The sequence below is a fragment of the Tiliqua scincoides genome, chromosome 5 (assembly GCF_035046505.1).
Source record: "Tiliqua scincoides isolate rTilSci1 chromosome 5, rTilSci1.hap2, whole genome shotgun sequence".
Classification (NCBI taxonomy): domain Eukaryota; kingdom Metazoa; phylum Chordata; class Lepidosauria; order Squamata; family Scincidae; genus Tiliqua; species Tiliqua scincoides.
The window spans coordinates 32,489,247-32,512,984 of NC_089825.1; the positions used below are offsets into that span (position 1 = coordinate 32,489,247).

Sequence of the window (23,738 nt, forward strand, 5' to 3'; positions counted from 1 at the left end):
CTTCCTCCCTCCCTCAGTTCCCCTCATTGTGTTTCTTCACAAGTCTTCTTGCACCCTATTATTCCCTTCCTTTTTGTGCTCCATCCAGTAGTCTCTCTCCTCCACCTATACTATCACAGGTCACTTTGTAGTCCCTGTCTTTGTTTCTCCTGTTTTCCTTTTCCATTCTCGTTTTGGCTTTGCTTTTTAACCCTACTTCCTGTATGTACTTCCTGCTAATTTCAGCAGCAACAGCATTCAAGTTTTCACTCTTCCAAGAACTGAAAGTTAGATGCAGATGGCCAATTCGTTGTAACAGCCTGGAAAATCTAGCAGGAACTTCAGGGCCAGCCTGGTCATACAAACAACCTGTATAGGGCAAATATCTTGAGGAGAAAGTGAATCTGGGGCATTCTACCACCTCCCTATTCACTCCCTGGGCCAAAGAGTGCCAAAGAGAGGAGACACTCTAGCCCAGTACTCTCCTCTCCTCACCACCACTTCTGCTTCCTATTCCCTCTTCTTGAAAGCAGTGCTGAAAAAGGAGAAGGAGCTTAGCAAAAAGATCACTGCTGCCACTGTACCACCACGTAAGGTGGTGGGGGACAGGGGACAAGTGCAGCACAATGCACTCACCCACTCTGTTTGACATCCAAAGTCCAGCTTTGTGTTATCTCTTTTTCTGAAGCCTGTTTAAGGGGAATGCAACAGGACCATCTCAGTCACAGGCCCCAGAATTTGGAACTCCCCCTTGCGACCCACTTGTCTCCTCTCTGGCAAGTTTTCACTGCCAGATCAAAACTTGTTTGTTCAGGCAGGCATTTCAATTCAATTTGCCTCTTTTTATGCATAGAACCAGAAATATTCTGCTTAGAGAGTCACTGCAGTGGTTCTGGAGTTGGGCTTAGACCTGGACGATCCAGGTTCAAATCCTTGGCTTTCAGGCATGAAGCTTCCTGGTTGACGCCTGGTTGGCGTCTGGCCTGGACGCCTTTAAAAGGGGATTGGACAAGTTTCTGGAGGAAAAATCCATTACGGGTTACAAGCCATGATGTGCATGTACAACCTCCTGATTTTAGAAATGGGCTATGTCAGAATGCCAGATGCAAGGGAGGGCACCAGAATGAGGTCTCTTGTTATCTGGTATGCTCCCTGGGGCATTTGGTGGGCCACTGTGAGATACAGGAAGCTGGACTAGATGGGCCTATGGCCTGATCTAGTGGGCCTGTTCTTATGTTCTTATGGTCCCTGTTGCATATATGCAACATTGGGCAGAAACGGTTTAAGGAAGAAAAGCACTACATATCTGTTGTATGATACAATAACACAAAGGATGCTTTCACTTGTAAATTTAACAGATTTATCTTTTTAATAAAAAAAAAGGTACGAGGAATAAGCTGTGCACTTCATTGTTAGAGTTTCCAAAGGAGTCTGTGAGCTGTGATTTCTGGTTCAGCTTGAGAACACATGAAAATACTTGGAGTTTTGAGTTCATTCTGAAACACCCACCACAGCCAGGCTCTACAGTGGGTCCCTCCCCTCAAAGGCATTTGAGGAAAAGATGCTGTTGGACAGGATTCTCAAATTTAATAGCAGTGTGAACTTCTTTTGTCTGTGTTTGGAGAACACATCAAACCACAAGATCCAAGACTTTTCTGAGTGGGTTGTGTTTTACTGAAGAGTCCAAAAACACCCCTGGGGATTTTCAACCAAAAGTTTAACTCCTATTAAACTAAGAAAACAGACTCACTGCCCTAGAAAAACCAAAACGGTACTCTAACCAGTTTATAAGCCAAAACACAGTGCTCCCCAGCACTATCATACCACAAATTTATTCCTTCTATGAGATAAACAAATGTAAAGAAGGGAAATTTTAACACAGTGATACTGTTCATTCCAAAAACATTGTGGCCAACAGACAAATATCTCAATAATGAGTGGCTTTTTGTATCAAAAATAAATGTGATCAGTTAACTGAAAATGCATCTAATGAGAGGGAAAAAAAGTTGAGTTTAGGATATTTTGTAATGTGTCATTTGCTACAAATTCTTAAAATCAAAAACTACTTATCTGTCTGAAGCTCTGGATCTTAATAAACTGAATAATCTCTTATTGGTTTCCAAAAACAAACAAAAAGGTTTATTATTACATGTACAAGGTTGTCCACTTCTTCTTCAGCAGTCCTGATAATTGCCATTGCTATTCTCTTACAGCCCAAACCTGAGCTGCCCAACGCACAGGGATGCAGCGGCTCCAAAAATGGCTGCCGCTGCATTCAGAGCGCTCCAAACAGCCACCGGCGGCTCTTCAAGAAAAGGGGACTTTCATCCCCTACCCCCAGGGTAAAGTGAATAGCCCCACAATGGGACTACTCGATTCTATGGCAAGCCAAAGGTCGGCGCAGAATCAAGAGCCTCCGTGGCAGGTGACCAGACTGACACAGAGGCTCTGGATCTGATAGAGCAAAGCTCGACTGGTCCCGCTTCCTTCCCGCCCTACTTAATCCCCTCAGAATGCCTCATCCCTGCCTTTTCCCCACACTCCCACCACCTCCCCCTTCCCCAGAAAACTTCCTCCCCTCACGCCTCCACCTACCTCTCCAGTGCTTGGCAGTCCGTACGACTGCCGAGCGGTAGAACTCTGGCATTCGCCCAGCACGAGCCCAGTGCCAGCCAGCGCTGGGCAAGCACCGGCACAGCACTGGTTCTAGGGCCCACAAACATGCCTTATCGCACATTAGTGACAGTGCGTGCCAACAGTGAGCCGGCACACCAAGCTCAGGATTGGACTCTTAATTACTTCTTAATGATTATATTGTTTTAAGATGTCTTCACTGCTATAGGCCACCGTGCAGCCTTTTCAAGGGGAAATCTCTGCGTTAGTTTGTATAACTTTCTTGGAGTAGGACTGATAAGCAGGCTCTGCACTTTAAGGGCCTCAGGTTTCAGCCAGCCCATTTCAAAGCCAAGATAACTACTTCCCTGCCTAATGTTGCAACTATGTGGCTTTTAAGTATGCATAATTTCTATTTGATGCCATGAGAGTTTCTTGAATGAAAGACTAAATGGTGAGGTTCAGGTAAACAGACTATCTGAGGACAGTGCAAAAGACCCAAGAAAGAAAGCTTACAGTTGTCCTATACGTATGTTTAGTAAACAAATGGAAAGGGAGGGGGAAATGCCACCAGTTGTTAACACCAGTTGTTAACCAGTTGTTAACAGTCACCCAAAGATCCAACAGAGTCATCACTTGAGCCATTTCTGCCCAATGTTGCATATATGAAACAGGGACTACATGTGTACACCTGTGGGCCAAGCAAAAATGGGTTAAAGGAGGAGTGATAGTTTGGAGATAGGTCTTTGCATATAGGAGGTTTGCAGATAGGCTGGGAAAGACACCTGAAGGAAACTGCTTCAGTCAATGTGGGCAATGCCAAGCTAAATTAATCTGATTCCATATAAGGCAGCTTCATATATTCCAGGCTTTTGGGTGAACGTGCAGAGATCAGGAGTAGGGACAGCAGAACAATTGCCATTTCTAGTCTTCCTCTTTGTGCACTGATTCACTGCACGTATCCTCTATTAAGATACAATCCTTTCTACAATAATTCAAAAGAATTTTCTTATCCTTCGCTAGAAAGACTATGGCACAGGATGATGATGAGCAAACTCCATTGTTATTTGCCAATTTAGTTTTAATGTAGCACTTTAGAGTCATTCACATACACCTACTATGCAAGACTTGAGAGATTTCTCTCTATTAAACACATTTGGATGAAACAACTTAAGTGGCTTGAATGAAATGTTTTCCAGTTTTGTTGCTAAAGTTTAGCTTCTTATTATAATAATAAGAAGAAGATCAGGTAGCTTCTTGTTATATGCTTCTATATACCACACTGGCCTAAAAAAGGAAGGGCCTAATGCTTGTGATGGAAGTAGTTCAAGAAACAAAGGAGCTGAGGATGTGAAAGTCTGAATAGTTAGGTGAAGCAGGAAGATCAAGACATCAAGACAAGCTGAAATAACCCCCGGACCTCTACTTCATATACACCATGATCAAATGATGTAACTTTGATGCACAAATAAGCACTTGGGCAACCAAATCCTGAGCTGCCCAGTGCCCAGAGGAGCAGCAGCACCAAAATGGCTGCTGCTGCATCCAATGGATGCTAGGCAGCCACTGGTGACTCCTCAGGGGAAGGGGACATTCATTCCCTTCCCCTGGGTAAGGGAGCAGGCTCCACAACAGGACTACTCAACTTTGCACTTGCTATTTAGCTGGCAGAGAGTAAAGTAGACCCAATGCGGGGGTCTGGAGCTGGCAGAGCTCCACTAGTCCCACCCCCTCCCACCCTGCTCCTTCCCCCTGCCCTAACTCCCCAACCCTGGAACACCCCCCCCCCTGCCCTGACTCACCACTCTGTTCCATAGCTCCGGGCAACATGCAACGGCCTCTGGCAGGCACTGGCTCAGCACGGGCTGGTGCTAAGCCTTCGCTGGTGCCAGCCCAGCGGTGTCGCAGTTGTGCCTTATGGCATGTTTGCGACAGAGGGCCAGTGCTAGGTCAACTGGATTGGGACCTTAATATTATTGGCCCTCTCACATAAATATGCATGTATTAAGTACCATGGTCTTCTATTTACAATTCTAATCCTGCAGAAGACACTAGCATGGCTCATGTTCTTTCATTTCTTATATTTATTGTACAAACCACAAAGTGGAACTTGGCAACTGAAGCAGTGGTTTTCCAGGTGTTGTGCCAAAAAAAAGAGAACAAACAAAACAAATTCAGCAAATTAGATAACTAATGTAAATGTTATACATTAAACATAAGGTTTGCAAGCTGCAATGTGACCTCAGTGTCACTGGTGCAAGAAACCTCTTCACAGTCCAAAAATTACACACATGTACAAACATATACTGCACAATAAAGGAGAATTTATATACTCTAGTATTTGTATGCACAGAAAAGCCATAGAGACCACAGCAGGGTTGCCAAGTATACGTTAGCCACAACTTTTCAAATATGGTTATTGGAAGCAACCAACCAATATACAGTACGTTTGTCTTGCATGCCGACTTAACTACGAGTTAAAGTATGAGTTAAAGTACGAGTTAAAGTTAATCTTAAAGTACAGTTATAAAAGTTTTTAAAAGGGGGAAAGCTTATGAGACTTCAAAAGTAAGTTTACGTGTTCTAATAATCAATAGGATACTACAATATAGAATATTCCATTAAAATGAGTACATTCCATTAAAACTTCAAGCCACATAAGAGCATAAATTCAAAAGTGTTTACAAGAGAGAAAGAAAGCTTTCAAACTTTCATGCTGTTATAGTGGTTCCTTAATCATTTCTGCTTACGAGGCAAAAGCATTTCACTCAAAGGTGCTTGTATATTCAAAGCATACTTCCAAGTTCCAGCCCCCTTATAAATTGTATTTCATTCTGGAAAGCACGATATAAAAATTCAACTCAGTTCCCTTGCCCCCGAATATGCAAATATGATATTAGAATATTAACCACTCTCCCAGGTGGATGGAGGCAATACAAATGAAAAAGTAGACTAAGATTGGCCAAAATATGGTTGGGAGCCTTGATCCTTCAAATATTTAGTGCTGGATCAGGAAACCAAGAACTCCTTGACACAGGATATGGTGATGGCGTCTGGCCTAGAGGCCTTTAAATGTGGATTGGACAGATTTATGGAGGAAATAACCACATGTTACAAATCATGATGGGCATTCACAACCTTCTGGTTTTAGGCTGAGGAAGTAGGCTACCTCAGAATGCCAGATGCAAGGGAGTGGATATAGGTATGGTGTCTTGTGCGCTCCCTGAGGGCCCAATCCTATCCAACTTTCCAGCACCAGTGCAGCTGCAATGCAGCCCCTAGGCAAGGGAACAACTTCCCTTACCTTGTGGAGGCCTCCATAATTACCGAAACCATCACAGGATACAGTACACACTCCATTGGAATGGCTACACCAGGGCTGGAAAGTTGGATAGCATTTGGTCCTGAGGCATTTGGTGGGCCACTGTGAGATACAAGGACTAGATAGGCCTTTGGCCTGATCCTGCAGGGCTCTTCTTATGTTCTTAAGTTGGAGGAATAGAAATAAGTTCATAAAATATCTAAACTGGACAGATATCATAAGTGTTATGATATAGTGAAAAGAGACAGAACTACATCCAAGGAAAGACTGCAATAATAAGTTGCTACTGTGGCATTTCCCAGTAGTATATTTTGATTGGATCCGAGTCCTACTGAAATCAATCAAATTCTGTCCAGTTAAAAACTACTCAAGATGGTATCATCTAATTGAAGATTTTATCTCACCTTTTCAGAAGATTTTTTAAATTATTTTTCTTATCTCTGCCAAGAAACATTCAAAACGAAGAAAAGAAACTTAATTCAAAGAAAGAAAAGTAACATTCTTATGTGCATGAGACCAAAGACAGAGAGACCATAATAACTTGTGAAATATAAAATTGCGCATTGCTTCAAGCACATTGTTGCTGTTATGGAGTGGAACATATGTCTAAAAATGAGGAAAACAGTTGTGTCTATTTATGGACACATGCCACGTTTGTGACATAGCCAGGCTAAATGTTCCAGTTGTGTCTGTGGGCATTTCATAATTCAGCAAAGTGGAAAATTGATACTGAAGTTATATGCCAAACCATATTATTCACATACATGTGTCCTTATGATAGTTCCTTCTGGACTTTTGGAAAGCTCCTGGAACTTTTGCCTTCTCTCTAATTCTACTTTTTGCATGTTTCCTAGCATCTGGATCCTGAAATGCAGACTTTTACGCTGGCTACTGCAACACTAGCCTCTGACCAATTATATTCCCTGCCTTGGTGCAGGCAGATCATTGGCTCTGCATTTTTGCAATTTAAATTCATAATTGTCTTGATCTGTCCTACTAACAGATATTTATGAAGAGAGCTGAGGTGGGTTGAAGAATATTGGTCAGAATTTTCTGGAGAACAGCTTGCTCCAAGGAGGGCCAAAGGAAGAATGAGATCTTAAATACAGGCTGAGCCTCATTATTCGTGTTCCAAGCACTCACATGGATGGCAAAAAATGCACTATAGCAAATCAATTTAAAAAACAGAGTTTCTTTGTTCTGGTGATTTAAAAACAGCCTTGCTGACCTTTGTGATGTAAGAAGAGTTACTAAGAAGACAATCCATCAATCGGTTGTCCTCTTCACTCAGCCCCTTCCTTCACCAATGCAAAGCGATCACCTTTCTTTCACGTGCTCAGGGGGAAGGGAGGGGTCTCCTGGAGAGGACTGATGGATTGTCAGCCAGCTGCCTTCTCTCTCTCTCTCTCTCTCTCTCTCTCTCTCTCTCTCTCTCGTTAACGAGGCTATTGTTAAAGGACTGTTCAGTTTTTTAAACTGATTTTAAAGAGGTGCATTTTTCCCCTTCTCCGGGGATCAGTACATTCCTTCTCATTTGCAGGGGCCATTCATGTTGAGTCAAATCTGTGTATAAAAAATCCGTGTATAAATAGGCTGGACCTGTATGTCCTTTTTGAGATGTGGTAATCAGAACTGGACACAATACTCCAGGTGTGGCCTTCCACAGATTTGTACAACAGCATTATAATATTAGCTGTTTTGTTCTCATTACCTTTTCTAATGATTCCAAGCATAAAATTGGATCCCAAGCCTCCTAAGGATTAGACTCTGGCAGGGATCATTACAAGAATGATGCAATACATCAGGAGGTTTCAAAGACCTACTTGGAGTTTGAGAACCCTGTAAGTCTTTGCACAGGCAGGAGGAGGGGGAAGGCACTGCTGCAAGGAAGGTAAGGCTTTTTCTGACTTACCTGGTTAAAAACTAGGTAATAAAAACCACTTCCTGTTTTCATCGCGAAACTGGAAGTGGTTTTCTCCCCCCGTTTTACAGGATTTTGGAAGTGCAGGGAGGATTGCAAAGAAGGTAACAGGCTCCTCAGTCTCTCCGAGGAGCCATAGCAACCCCCAGGTAAGTTAGACAAACCCTAACCTTCTCGGCAGCAGCGGGATGCTGGCGATCACATTGCTGCCGATTTTGTGGCCATTCCCGTCAAGGTGGAATGACCTTTTCCCGGTTCCCCTGGTGGGTCATGACCCACCAGTTTGGGAACCACTGCAATACATAATGGCTCTCTTGAAAAATACTGGGATGAAAGGTTGGCTTTACCTGCAGTGGCATCACTAGGAGGATGCGGGCCGCACCAGGTGATGCACAAGGGGGGGTGACGCGCACTGGGGGATGACGCGCTAAAATTGCGGTTTTAGGAGCAAACCCATCATGCCATATACCAGGGGTCTCCAAACTTTTTGGCCAGAAAAAAAAAAATGGTTGGCAACCTTCAGTCTCGAAAGACTATGGTATAAGCCTACAGCACCCAGTATTCCCAGGCAGTCTCCCATCCAAGTACTAACCAGGCCTGACCCTGCTTAGCTTCCAAGATCAGACAAGATCGGGCATGGCCAGAGGGCAGCATCAAATATCTGGTGTGGTGAGGAGGGCCGGAAAAAAAATTTAAATATAAAATTTAAAAAAATAAATTAGAGATGGAACTCAGATGAGTGAATAAATGAAAGAATAGGCTCATTCATTCAACTTCTCTGGCCTTTGATATGCCTGAAATAGAAGAACTTTAAACTGGGCACTGGGAAGGGCTGGAAATCTCACTGATTCTTTTTGGGGGTGTTACTGCAGGCAGACTACAGAGAAAATTCACTTGGTGGAACAGGACTGGCTCCCCCTTATTTAATTATTTCCTTTATTTTAATTTAATTATTTATGATTATTTATTTTAATTTGCTTGATGATGTCACTTCTGGCCATGACATCACTTCCAATGGATCCTGGACAGACTGTCATTCTAAAAAGTGGGTTCTGGTGCTAAAAGTTTGAGAACTGCTGCAATAAGGTATTAGAAAAGTTGACACAGGTGTGTGTGTGTGACTCTACTAGTCTTCAAAATCACTAAGATGAGAGTTTGGATGAATAATACCATCATGTTATATATCAATCAATGCGTAATTTCACGCAGAATGCAATGAAACAAACCAGATTGAAATATCTGTGTTCTAGCAAAAGGTACAGCCAAAAAACCAGTGGGGGCGGGGCAATGGTACATCACCACGCCCACCACCTGGGGTGCTGTCCTGCCCACTGCATGGGGTGACATGCAGGCCTCCTGCACCGAGTGACGTGAATCCTAGTGATGCCACTTTTTACATGACACATTTTCCTTATTAGTCCAATTTAGGGCCAAATTCAATCCAACATTCTGGCACCAATGCAGCTGCACTGTAGGGGAACAAACATTCCCTTACCTTGAGGACTCCATAACTGTTCCCCCACTGCAGGATGCCCCATTGGCACAGCCGACCATTGCTGGAAAGTTGGATAGGATTGGGCCCTCATGGTTTCAACTGAGGAGCTGAACTGTTTATACAGTAGTTTTCATGAGAACAGAGGAAAAGAATCTCTATAGCTTGAATTGAATCACATGTTTTATATCTTATAATGCGAATTGGATGGTTGCAGCAACAAATATTGTTCCCTCAACATAATAATATTCTTCAGCAACCCAAAGCAGTAAACTTAAGTAAAGTTGAATTTTACTTACAGATGTTGTTGCAAACAAATCAGTATAACATGTCAGCATTAAGATGAAATGAATTATTACATAGACACAAAGGGAGACTGGCAGTTTGGGGCTGTAGGGAACCTCTTTTCCAGTGATCTACATTAAAAAAAGTATATACATATAAGACTTTTGTAATTTTCTTCATCAATTACTTTTTCCTCTCATTTTTATTCCCAATAGTTAAAATACATTAATTGTCTTTATAATTTCATTGCAGATTTCCTTTTAAACTGAAGGTTCTTTGAGACTTTCATCTGCAGGACTCATTTACTTCAAGGGGTCACAATATCTGCATACTTGGTTTGGTTATCCAATTCACTATTTGGATATCTGATTACACAATACTATCCCTCCTCTCTTATGTTGTTGTTAGCATAAAAATAGTAAATACATCTAAACCTTCCACACGATGGAGGATACTTTGCGAACTGGAATCTCACATACCAATCTGAGGATCAAACCAGATGTGAATGCTGGAAATTTGGTTTTTTAAAATAAAATATAGCCATAGAAGCCCTGGTTTAGACTGGAAATACATGCTCTGGGAGGTTTTTAAACCTTTTCCTTATGCTGTTTTCCCAGACCAAATTTCTACACCCCACCTTGCACCATCTGCTATTTATCTGCTATTTATCTGCTATTTATCAAGGGCAAAACATGCATGTACCTGACTATTTTGCCTCATGGAGCAAATGGCAGCTCTCAGGGCAATTTGGGTTAGAATATAGCATGGCAAAAAAGGATTAACTCTTCCATCATAGCACTGAACCCATGGGGGGGGGGGGAGAAATCCATTTACCCTCTGGAAGAATCACAATAGATCTTATTACAGATCTCCCACTATCCTGTCTAATTACACACTCATAAAAAGCACCTTGATAACACATGGATAAAATTTTCTATCTCTTAAGTTTATCTTCTCGGAAATTTCAAGGCTAGCATCCCCTGAAACGGGAAAGAAGCACTTTTTAAAGTGGTGTTCTTCTTATGTTTAGCAGGGAGAGAGAAACTGGCCCCAGTGTCTTTTTTATTATTGTTTGCTGGTATTCTTCTGCATCTTTTTAGACTGTGAGCCCCTTTAGCACAGGGAACCATTTAATTATTTAGTTTTGTCTGTACACTGCTTTGTGAAGATTTTTGAAAAGGAGTATATATAAATACTGTTACAACTAATAATAATTTGGTCAACTGATTCATGTACTTGGAAATAATTCCCCCTTAAATCCATAGAACCGAATCCCAATTAAGGCAGCTAGCGTGCCCGTATGGGCACGCTAGCGCTGATTGCCAGGCTAAACCCCCTATCAGCCGGCAGCAGGGCTTTGCTGCCAGCTGATTGGCTGGCTGGCCTTGGGGGGCGGGACAACTGAGCCTGATCTAGCGCGCAGGCGCTAGACCCGGCTCAGTTCCGTTCCTGGAAGCGACCGAGTAGGTCGCTTATCCAGGAGCGGAGAGAGGCTGCCCCACGACGGGGCTTGAGGCGCGGAGATCCGCGCTTGCAGGCTCCCGTCACTTCGGGCAGTGGGTAGCCTCTCTTGAGCTGCGCGCTCTGCGACTTTAGCTCCGGGGCTCAGCGTCGGAGCGGCCCCGTGAGAGCTTGAGGGGGCATCCCGCTGCGCGCTCTGCAGACGGCGTCAGGGGGGGTGACCCGCTGCACGCTCTGCAGGGTGCTATCGAAGGGGGCGGCCCGCTGTGCGCTCTGTCCGAGCGGCAGCGGTAGGGGGCGGCCCGCTGCGCGCTCTGCCGGCCGCGGGGCTGCAGCGCTTCGCAGATCTGCGCACCCCGCGGCTGCGGGTGCAATTTGGGGGGTCCGGTGGGGCGGCAGGCGCCCGTGGTGGGCAGCCGCCCCACGTTCCTCCTGGGGCGGGCCTGCCTGTTGGGGCGCATTTTGGCAGCCATTGGGGGGGTGCCTCGTGTCTGGGCGCCATTTTGGGCCCTGCCTCATGGTGCTCCGCCATTTTGATTATTTAAATACAGCCTGTCGGCCATTTTGTGGGCCCCAACTGCCAAAAGGGTCTCTTATTTTCAGAGTTGGGCAACTTCCAGTCACAGCGGTCTGCTGACACAGCGCGGAAGGCCAAGATTCCGGACTGCTGAGGCGTATTGTATCCAGTTAAAACTTAGAGCACAGGGGGCGGGGGGCCCCACTGGGGATATTCCTTCACTTGGGGGGTGGACATGGGGAAGAAAGCCCAGAAGTCGGATGGCAAGGCCACCAAAAAGACAGCTCTAGCATGGCCCCCCCCTCCCCTCCCTTCCTCCTTATCGTATGATGAGGAGTAAATGCCACAGTTGCAGGCCTTGGCTTGCTACGACGTGAGACAAAAAGAAAAGGCCCGTCGAAAGGCGAGGCAGGGGGAGGCTGAGGCTCGCCCGCATAGTCGCACACCCGGCAAGGAGGCCGCGGGCTCCGCACGCCTTATGGGCAGTGGAGGCATTTTAGGGTGGCCGCATGGCACGGGGGGGCCCATAAGGGCCCAGGGCCATTTTGTTACTAGGCAAGGGCCAGGCCTGGTTACTGCTGGACAGGGAGAACACCTGGGAATTCTGGGTGTTGTAGGCTTATACCAGGGGGAACGCCCGGGAGTTCTGGGTGTTGTGGGCTTATAACATGGAGAACGCCTGGGAATTCTGGGTGTTGTAGGCTTATACCATGGAGAATGCCCGGGAGTTCTGGGTGTTGTAGGCTTATACCATTGAGAATGCCTGGGAATTCTGGGTGTTGTAGGCTTATTCCCCAGACTTTGAGATTACAGTTGCCAAGCATTTTAGGGTGATTAGTGGGAAACCCAGGCGCTTATTCCCAATGCCCAGATTCAATACTTCCGATCTATTTCACCTCCTGCGTAGTCAAATGCTCATGCCCACCTGACTTGTGCAGGATGTCAGATTTACATTTCCTCAGGAAATGCCCTTGTTTTGAAGCCAGAAATGTCATTTTATTGCATTCGGAGGGAAATCTGTTAGGCCCTTTCCCTCTTTGCATTCTTGGTGTTAAAATAGGTTATGATAAAACTAGCTCAAAGATATAATAGCACAAATCCATAAACCCTCTGTCTATGTTCACAGTGCAGAGTCTGTGTGGGAAGACAAGGAAGGCATTCCTTGGGCACCTAGCCGGGCTGCACCAGATCAGCCCTGGTCTCCTTGGGGGCCTCCTTCCTTCTGGCAGGGGCCCAATTACCCCCAGTACCCCTGGGCCCTGGGTCGGACGTATCCCTGTCCCAAATCTGGTCCCAGGGCAAGCAGGGCACCCCCCCCCCCAGTGTGATCATTATCCTGCCACGGCCGACACAGAGTTGGACCAGCAGGATGTGGACTGGGGGGAAGAGTCATTGGGATTGGTGGTGGAGAGGGAGAAGCCTACGGTTTCGTATGGCATCATCGCCATCCCTCTGGGCTCTCACCTCGCCATGTCGGTCAAGGAGAAGATATGGCGGGGTGACTTTGTGGACATGTTCAGTCTCCTTCACATTGAGCCTGAGCCTACCCCCAAAGTGGGAGACCCTGTGCGTGACGAGGAAACCGTCAGGCAGAGGAAGATAGACAAGAATTGGACCAATTGGCCGAATGGGTTCATTGTCTATGCTGGGGTCACTGTCCAGTTGCACCCCAAAAAGGTGGGGAAACTGTTCAAATACCTGGACATTATTCATCGTGCTTTGCGTGATCATGCTGGTGCGGCTTGGATGGCTTATGACCGTCAATTTCGCATCAGAGCCGCGCAGGACCCATCTTTGGACTGGACTATACCCCAGTGGGAACTCTGGGTGCAATTAGTCCTGCCGGCTAGGGCAACGTTGGGGGATAGGGTGGATAGCGGGCATTTGATTGCTCGTTCCAGACCCGAGCAGCCTGCGTCACCTGAGGGTGCGCAGTGGGTTCAATCCCCTCACGCTTGCTTCCAATTTAATGCCACTGGCAAATGCAACAGGCCAGGATGTTTGTTTTCCCATGGCTGCCCCATGTGTGGGGCTGGGCATCCCGTGGCAAAATGTCCACGGATCAGTGGACCACGGCAAGGTTTCCGCCCCTTCCGTGGTAAAAAGCCGGGTGGTGGACCCTCAACTGGTGTTGGCAAAGGGCCCGACGCCAATTGAGATTCCCTCCTTGGTTTACTGGCTGCAATTTTATACAGATCGTTCTGCAGCCAGAGTATTTGAGGGTTTTCAGCTTGGTTTCGAGATCCTAGCCCCGCCTCCAGTTAGCCCCACGTTCACTTGCAACCTCCGGTCAGTGACTGACATGGAGGAGGTGGTGCGAGGTAAAAATAGCCAAGGAGTTAGAAGCGGGTAGAGTAGCTGGACCGTTTGCGGTTCCTCCACGGAGGAATTGCAGGTATCCCCCCTGGGTGTGGTGCCTAAAAAAGCCCAGGGCCAATTTAGACTGATTCACCACCTGTCCTTTCCAAAGCGTTCCTCCATAAATGACGGGATACCGACCCACCGGTGTTCAGTCAGATACACTTCTTTAGACAAGGTGGTTGCCTGCCTCAAGAAGTGTGGCCCTGGGGCCTTGATGGCCAAGGCAGATATTCAGTCTGCCTTTTGATCGCTTCTAGTGCACCCCCAGGATTTCTGCCAGACAATAGGGCATTGCCAATGGGGTGTTCAATTTCCTGTTCGGAATTTGAGGCGTCCAGTACATTTTGGAATGACTGTGCGTTTCAGAACCGTGTTACGATCCACTGCCCACTACTTTTTATGGGACCATCTGGGTCTGGCGTCTGTGCTCGGCTCCTGGGTGACTTTACAGTGCTGTGTGAGCAGCTGGAGGTCCCCCTGGCACACGAGAAGACAGAGGGCCTTGGCAAGCTCACCTTTTAGGTATCGATTTGGACTCGGTTACACAGACCAACCGCCTGCCAGAGGACAAATTAGATAAGCTGATAGGGATGTTGACTAGCGCCCTAGGGTCCCGGGTTATGAATCTGGTTAGAGTCTTTGTCAAACAGTGTCTTGCTGTCACCACTGTTTTATCAGCCAGACATGAGCCGGGGCTTGAAGATAGCATGGCCGACGCTCTCTCTCGATTTCAGGGGGAACGCTTTTGGCTGCTGGCCTTGCGGCCAGGCTGTGTCCAGATCCCAGGCCCCCACGGCTGCTTTGGTTAGGTCACGGTTTGCCCCCCCCTGACAGAGTCCTTCAGTGGGGGGACTGTGTGTCACGGTCTGGGAGTTTATCCATAATATACCAGTTAGGGCGTGGGCAGTGGATTCAGTTGTAACAGGCTCCGAGCCGGTGTCTTTGTCCAGTATCTGTCAGGGAACAGTGCTGCTTAATGGCTCCTGCAGGAGTGGGCCCGCTATTCCGCCACGAGGATCGCCCCACCCCTTCCCCTTTACCAGTTTCGGGCCATTTATTAAACGAGCGCAGTCTCAATTAGGCCTGCGGCCTGAATTGTTTGGGCTGCATTCATTTGGATTGGGGCAGTATCCATTTAGGATTGGGGCAGCATTCATTTAGGATTGGGGCAGCATCCATTGCAGCCAGCATTGGTTTTTTCCCCCCAGGGCATCAGGCGCATCGGTAGATGGCGCTCTGGTGCCTTTAAATCCTAAGTGCGGAAAGGTGCCGCCAGGGCTCTGTGTGCAACGCCAGCAGGCACAATGTGTGCACTGCCAGGTTGGCACGATGTGTCAGAGCCATGTAGGCCCTGTTGGCAGCGCTCAGTGAGCGTGTGCCACGCCAGTGTTGGCGAGATGTGTCAGAGCCGAGTAGGCTCTGTTGGCAGCGCTCAGCGGGCGTGTGCCGCGCCAGTGTTGGCGAGATGTGTCAGAGCCGGGTAGGCTCTGTTGGCAGCGCTCAGAGGGCGTGTGCCGCGCCAGTGTTGGCGAGATGTGTCAGAGCCGCGTAGGCTCTGTTGGCAGCGCTTGGAGGGCGTTTGCCGCGCCAGTGTCGGCGCAGGGGGTAGGTGGGGTCCTGTAAGTTAGCTAAGGTGGACCAGGTCACTGTCCGTGACTGGCCATGGGAGTGAGTATTAGAGCGGAGGAAGGATTCCTCCTTTCTCTTGGCCTGTCCAGTGAGCTTATCTCTCGATGTGCTTCTTTTTCCCACAGGTCCGCGAAGGAGCTGCCCCGCCAGGGTCTTGATCTGCGGACACTCCATAGTTTTTTGGGCCTGGAAGCATGCCATGTCATCCAGTTTCAGCTCTCAGCTGGCGCTGGGTGATGTTGCACACATTGATTGGTTGGCCAAGAGGGGTATGTGTTGGGGCCAATTTTGCCCAGCCATTTTGGAGTACATTGCTGGTAACCCCCTGCCGCAGGTAATCATGGTGCACTTGGGCGAAAACGACTTGGGTCAGAGGACGTCCATGTCCTTGAGGCTCCAGGCCCGCAAGGATTTTGACTCATTAGTCCGTCAGTTTCCCGGGATTACTATCCTGTGGTCTGACATGCTGCCTAGGAGAATTTGGCACTGGGCGAGTTGTGTAAAAAGAATTGAGGTAGCACGAAAAAGGGGTCAACGCTTACCTGGGCAGGGTCGTCACGGAGCTTGGTGGAGCGGCTATCCATCATCCCAGCATTGCTTTTGAGGAGCCTGCTCTTTACCGTGGCGATGGGGTTCACCTTTCTCCTATGGGTTATGGGCGCTTTCTTTCAGAGTTGCAACAAGGCTTGGCCCTCTTTTTGGGTGTAGGGAAGGCCAAGCGCGAGGCTGACCTTCCCTTGTGGCGGTAGAAGTGCGGGGTGGGTAGACAGAAGACCTTCTCCGGCGTCCAATCTAAGCCAGCAAGGGCAGGGGTGAGCCAGAACCGCTCTTTGGATGCTTGTCCGGCTCGAGGAGGCAGGCTGGCTAGCCCCTGGTCTGAACTTTGGGGCCTTGCAGGGGTGACCTGAAGGCAGAGTAGTTTGGCTGGCTTACCCTCTTTGGGCGACAGTGAAAGGCGGGCTTAATAACAATTGAGCTGCGCCTGGAGTTGGGTGGACGCCCCATGAGACTGGGGGACGTAGACGGCTAGGCCGTTTCCCCCATTTAGAACCCCGCACTTAGTTTGGGTATTGTTTCCTATTTTGCCTTGTTGCGCTTGTTGTAAGTTAATAAAGTGGCCCATTTAATCCCATACCTGTTGTCGGCTGTATTTATTGGGGAATGCATGGTAAAGGCAGCTAGCGTGCCCGTATGGGCACGCTAGCGCTGATTGCCAGGCTAAACCCCCTATCAGCCGGCAGCAGGGCTTTGCTGCCAGCTGATTGGCTGGCTGGCCTTGGGGGGCGGGACAACTGAGCCTGATCTAGCGCGCAGGCGCTAGACCCGGCTCAGTTCCGTTCCTGGAAGCGACCCCCTCCCACCCGCCCTGTAGCTAGTCTGGGATTAGCTGGTCGTTCTACGGAGGACCGGGTAGGAATTTTTGAGCATTATCTGATTGGCAATATGATGGTGCTTTGTTTTCGCCTACCTCAGACTGGCTATGGAGCGTGTTTGGGTTTGCATAATACCTCTTACTGTCCTGGTCACTGGCGGTAGAAGTGCGGGGTGGGTAGACAGAAGACCTTCTCCGGCGTCCAATCTAAGCCAGCAAGGGCAGGGGTGAGCCAGAACCGCTCTTTGGATGCTTGTCCGGCTCGAGGAGGCAGGCTGGCTAGCCCCTGGTCTGAACTTTGGGGCCTTGCAGGGGTGACCTGAAGGCAGAGTAGTTTGGCTGGCTTACCCTCTTTGGGCGACAGTGAAAGGCGGGCTTAATAACAATTGAGCTGCGCCTGGAGTTGGGTGGACGCCCCATGAGACTGGGGGACGTAGACGGCTAGGCCGTTTCCCCCATTTAGAACCCCGCACTTAGTTTGGGTATTGTTTCCTATTTTGCCTTGTTGCGCTTGTTGTAAGTTAATAAAGTGGCCCATTTAATCCCATACCTGTTGTCGGCTGTATTTATTGGGGAATGCATGGTAAATTGTGTTTCAGACTGATGTAGGGAACAGAATTTTCGTTTCTTGTTGACATCATTAGATTTATAGACTTATGTTATGCATAATGATGGTGTTACTTGGAATGGTGGAGTTTTGCCTTTGGACGCTTGATGATGTCGAAAGTGATTGTAGGATGAAATGTTTATAAATTAGTTGTTTTCAAATTTTATGGCCAGTATACCCAGAGATTTTAATAATGAGTGCTTATGCTCTGCATGTTTCTCCAGCAATGAGTCCTATTCATTTCACTGGAACTTTATTCCCTCCAAGTAAGTATGCATAGGATTTCAGCCTCATAGAAACACAACTTATAGGATCAAGAATTTACAGTCATGTACATTTTATTTACCTCTGGTATGTCTGCAGGATCTCCAAGTCTTGGTTTGCCAGGCTCCCATCCTGGCCCCTTGAATAAAACATAAATCTTATTGCAGAATCCAGGTATGTTCCAAAATGTGTTCCATATATAAATATAATGATGAAACTGCAAAGAAAAAAACAATGAAGAGTTCATGTTGTTCATAAGAATGCAATTATCAGACAGGAGGGCTCCATGAAAACATTTTTAGATAAGAATATTATGGAGAGGGAACATCACAGGGATGAAGTGCAACTCTTTGCTTCTATTGCGTGCCCTCAAGCCAGCATCAACATATGAAAACTTTACACCAAGAGAACAACTTTTTGAAATAAAAAATAGATATAAGCTAAAACAAAACAAAAAAAACACACAGAAAAAAGTGAAGAAATAACATCATTCATGTTGGCAACCTTCAGTCTTGGAAGACTATGGTATCGCGCTCTGGATGGTGGTTCTGGAACAGCGTCTAGTGTGGCTGAAAAGGCCGATTCGGGAGTGACAATCCCTTCCACACTGGGAGCAAGTGTAGTCTGTCCCTGGTCTGTCTCCCTGGCTATGGGCCTTCCTTCTTTGCCTCTTTGCCTCAGACTGTTGGCAAAGTGTCTCTTCAAACTGGGAAAGGCCATGCTGCACAGCCTGCCTCCAAGCGGGCCACTCAGAGGCCAGGGTTTCCCACTTGTTGAGGTCCATTCCTAAGGCCTTCAGATCCCTCTTGCAGATGTCCTTGTATCGCAGCTGTGGTCTACCTGTAGGGCGCTTTCCTTGCACGAGTTCTCCATAGAGGAGATCCTTTGGGATACGGCCATCATCCATTCTCACGACATGACCGAGCCAACGCAGGCGCCTCTGTTTCAGCAGTGCATACATGCTAGGGATTCCAGCTCGTTCCAGGACTGTGTTGTTTGGAACTTTGTCCTGCCAGGTGATGCCAAGAATGTGTCGGAGGCAGCGCATGTGGAATGCGTTCAGTTTCCTCTCCTGTTGTGAGCGAAGAGTCCATGACTTGCTGCAGTACAGAAGTGTACTCAGGACGCAAGCTCTGTAGACCTGGATCTTGGTATGTTCTGTCAGCTTCTTGTTGGACCAGACTCTCTTTGTGAGTTTGGAAAACGTGGTAGCTGCTTTACCGATGTGTTTGTTTAGCAAAATCATCTATATTACTACCTTGAGAATAACATTTAATAGCCAGCATAGTTGGCAGGCTAACAGCCCAATCCTATCCAGCACTGGTGCAGCAGGGCCACATGGCCCACAATGTATCCAGTGCAGGTTAGGAGCAGGTTGAAGGTCTTCTCGTGGTAAGGGAGCATTTGTTCCCTTACCCCATGTCAAGCTCCAGCCTGCTCATACTTGGATATGCACCAGTGAAATTACTTGTGGAACTCCAAGAAGCCCTGTGCTGGGGAAAAAGGCTTGGGAGGGAGAATAAGATATAGCAGAGGTCTCCTCTGCCGATTCCACAACCCTCCCAGGACTGATCTGTCCCCATTCCACACTCTTCCACCCATTACACCCCTCAATGCCCTCCCCCTGCGCTGCTCAGTGCAGAATCTACCTGCACTGCCAGCCTCATCTCAGAGCTGGTGGGATGGCACTGCCTTCCCGACAGCGGTCCTTACTGGTGCGGTGCTGCAAACATGCTTTATGGCAACATCACATGCCAGAGCAGTGGTTGCTGTGCCAGCATAATTGGTGAGCAGGATTGAGCAGTAAGCTTTTTTGTCATTTCCAAACCACTGAGCATTTCTGTAGGAAACACCTGTTCCATATACAGACTGAAGGCCTAATCCTATCCAACTCTCCAGCACCAGTGCAACCGCAATACAGTCCTGAGATAAGGGAACAAAGGTTCCCATACCTTGAGGAGGCGTCTATGACTGCCTCCCCACCACAGGATGCAGTGCATGCCCCTTTGGCACAGCTGCACCAGCAGCAGAAAATTGGATAGGATTGGGCCCTGAGACAGTGAAACAGCACTTCATTATTAAATTATTAGTTGTTCTGCCTTACCATATCTCACTTCTTGCAAAGTGGAAACCTTTTCTTATTCTATAGCAGGGGTGCCCAAACCCCGGCCCGGCGGCCACTTGCTGCCCTCGGGGGCTCCCAATCCTGCCCGCGGGTAGCCCCCAGTCTCCAGTGAGCCTCTGGCCCTCCAGAGACTTGCTGGAGCCCATGCTGGCCCTACGCAACTGCTCTCAGTGTGAGGACGACTGTTTAACCTCTCACCTGAGCTGTGGGACGAGGGCTCCCTCCACTGCTTGCTGTTTCATGTTTATGATGCAGCAGTGGCAGTGAAGGAAAGGTCAGTCTTGCTTTCTGCAAGGCCTTTTATAGGCATGGAGATGCTGCAAGACCTTCATTCTTTCATATAAGTTCCATCTCTAAAATATTCATGTAAATTTATTCAAATTTTAAATGTAAATTAATTCTTTTTTCCCTGGCCCCCGACACAGTGTCAGACAGATGATGTGGCCCTCCTGCCAAAATGTTTGGACACCCCTGTTCTATAGAGTCAGATGCAACAAGATGTAGTGATGGCTACCAGCTTCATTGCCCAATCCTGTCCCAGGCATCCTATGTGCTTTGCATCCAATGGTGAAGGGAGCAATCAGGAGGCCTGCCAGAGGTAAGCACAAGTATTTTCTACCTACCTCTGCAAAGGCCTTCTATATAGATGGTGTAAGTTCAAGAGGAGAAAGGGGTGCGATAGGTTCAAATACAGGGGATAGGATCCTAGTGCAAGCACCTGCCACCACGATCCACCCCTTCTTTCCTCCTCCTTGCCCTGAAACTCCCCTTAACATCCCCTCCAAGCTCACAACATGTCCCCACTGCCAACTTACCAGGAGTGGCAGATCCTTTGCAAACTACTACTGTGTGCTCCAAGCCGCTGCTCATTTGTGGCAGTGGGTCCAGTGGCCCAGATGCAAAAAAATAGTGGCCTAGCTCTCACACTAGTTCTGGCAATGCAAGACCCAAACAGGATTGGGAATTGAATGGATTTAAAAAGAGATTAGACTGGTTTATGGAGGATGGGCCTCACAAGCTACTAACCATGATGCCTACAGATTCTGAGGTAGCATGCTTCTGAATACAATTTGTAGAGGAGCAATGGCAGGAGAGTAGTATACTGTCCTGCTTGTGGGCTTCTATGACAGGTATATCTTACTGAAGGAGTAATGCAAGTGTGTTAACAAAAGGCGTTCCCTATAAAAATATTGTGGTTGTGATTTAGATTGCTTTAAGCTGTGAGTTCACAGAATCGTGCAGAACAGTGACTAGGCAATTTTCAAACCTTCCTTCAAGAGCACACAGGACTCCAGCTTTAGAAAGAATAAAACATAGGGTTTATGATCTCATTAAAAAGGGACAAGATTACTGTTTCTTAAAGTTCATGTTAGCGTCATAGCTTTATGCTGGGTGCAGATAATTTAGGTGTACAGATGGAGCCTATTTATCCATGTTAGTTCCATTCCGTGACTCGGTGCGATTAACAAAAAATGTGTTGTGCTAAATTCCATAGAGTTATGCAAATACACTGCAGCCTGACACTTCCAGATGGAAGGAAACTAAGGCAGCTGTTCTCAATCCCCTCCCCTCTGCTCCGTACTCAGCCCTCCTGTTGCCAGCTGTTCTGCTTCTTTCACAGTTGGAATGGTGAGCTTGCTTGGGAAGCCACACCCTCTGTGTTCCAGGCGACCTCCCAACAGCTCTGCAGGTTCTCCTCCTCCTCTTCGCTGCTGCCGCTCCTGCAGCCCTCCCTGGACACCATCATGGAAGCTCCTCTGTCCCGGAGCATTCTGGGACTTGTAGTTCGGCTCTCTGCTCACCCTCACCTGTCTCTCCAAGGCTTCCCAAGGCTTGCTTGGGAAGGCTTGCTGGAGCAGGAGAGCTTTTATCATCGGGGGGGGGGGAATTCGGGAAACACTCCCTGGGTTTTTTAAAGCAATCTCCTCTCCTCCCCCTCCTGCATCCCCCTCCTGAGCCCTCCCCGTTGCCAGCTGCCCGATTTCTTTCACATGGGATGCTGATCTTTTAAAGCCCTATACTGCTCTGGGCCAGGTTATCTTAGAGATCGCCTACTTCCGCACAATCTGGCTCGTCCTCTCAGGTCATCAGAGAAGGCCTTTTTACAAGTGCCGCCGCCCAAGGAGGTTCGTAGGGCGGCGGCAAGAAATAGGGCCTTCTCAGTAGTGGCACCAACTTTATGGAACTCCCTTCCCCTTGACTTGAGAATGGCTCCCTCTCTTGAGACCTTTCGGCGAGGCCTGAAGACCTTGTTGTTTAACCAAGCCTTCTGACTTTATGGCCTTTTTAACATCTTTTATACATCTTTTAGTTGCTTTTTTACAGGCCCGATTCCTCTAAGAACTGCTGTTTTATGCTCTTTTATTCTGACTTTTATCTGACTACTGTTTTTATGGGTTCTGCTAATGTGTTTTTTAATATGTTTTTATCTGTTGTGAAATTATGTTTTAATCTGTTTTATATGTTGTTAGCCGCCCTGGGTCCCTTTGGGGAGAAGGGTGGGATAAAAATAAAGTTTTATTATTATTATTATTATTATTATTATTATTATTAAGAGTCCAGCCCTATGTGTTTCTACTCAGAAGTAAGCCCCAATGCAGTCAATGGGGCTTACTCCCAGGAAAGTGTGGAGAGGTTTGTAAGCTATATCTCATGCTTTGCTTGGTGGGAAGGCTTGCTTGTGTTCGTGATTGCCTGCATCATCGGGGGGGGGGGGGGAATTTGGCAAACACTCCCTGGGTTTTTTAAAGCAATCCCCTCTGTTGCTACCACATCTGCCCCTGAGTGAGAGAGAGAGAGAGAGAGAGAGAGAGAGAGAGAGAGAGAGAGAGCGCTCCACCTTGCTGCACGTGTTCTGGTTACACAAGGTTTTCTGCCCCCCTCTTTAGCCTCTTTGCTGGCTCAGGGGCTCCAGGAATGTTACTGTTCCTTCGAAAGGGGAACCTCTTCCATGGCTTCAGGGCTATTCCCTGCCTGGGCGAGGCAGAGCCTTTTTTCAGTGTTTTGGGCTGCCTGGAAATGGAGTGAGAGGCTAGTGCAGGGCAAAGGAGGCAAAGGTGTGTGTGACTTTCAGCACACCCACCCCAGATTTGAGACAAATCCGCAGATAAAAAAAATCCATGGATAAATAGGCTGCACCTGTATATCATTATAATTTGACCTCTGAAGTGAGATTGGGAGCTTCTGATTAAGGGGATATAAATTCAGAGTCCTCACTTTGCTTTTTCTGCCAGGCTTTCCATTTCACCAAAGCTACTGGCTTTGGTTAGACATTATTATGCTGGAAGTATAGATCTGGCAGGGCTTCCATTCCCCCCCCCCCCCCACAGAGACTACAGGGTACAATTTTCTTTCATTGAAAACAAATCATTCTCACTCTGTTCTGCCCTTTTACATATTGACAGATCACCCAGAGTCATGATCTCTGAACCACTAAATACCAACTCCAATGGAACTTCAATGAACTTCCAGTAAATACCAACCCCAATGGAAGACACAGGGTCAAATCCTATCCAATTTTCTAGTGCCAGTGCAGCCATGCCAATGGGGTGTGCACTGCATCCTGTGGTGGGAAGGTAATCACAGATGCCTCCTCAAAGAATGGGAACATTTGTTCCCTTACCTTGGGGCTGCACTGTGGCTGCACCGGTGCTGGAAAGTTGAATAGGATTGGGCCCATAGTCTCTGGTAGCTATAAACCTCCCTGACTCCAGCTCCTAACCATCTTTCTCAAAGACGAAGTCCCACATTTATTCCAACTTAAATGTCCAACTCCAATTCCTTCAAATTT

The 23,738-nt window shown here is 47.4% G+C and overlaps 1 protein-coding gene across 1 annotated transcript in view; it reads right to left on the reverse strand.

The window, feature by feature from the left end:
* The window catches only part of AGMO (alkylglycerol monooxygenase), a 157,066-nt gene that overhangs the window by 58,280 nt on the left and 75,048 nt on the right, over positions 1–23,738 (reverse strand). The window contains exons 9-10 of the mRNA XM_066629137.1: positions 17,906–18,040; positions 9,627–9,743 (exon numbers count right to left, since the gene is read on the reverse strand). Of these exons, the coding sequence (XP_066485234.1) occupies positions 9,627–9,743; positions 17,906–18,040 (252 nt within the window). The remainder of the gene's footprint in view (positions 1–9,626; positions 9,744–17,905; positions 18,041–23,738) is intronic.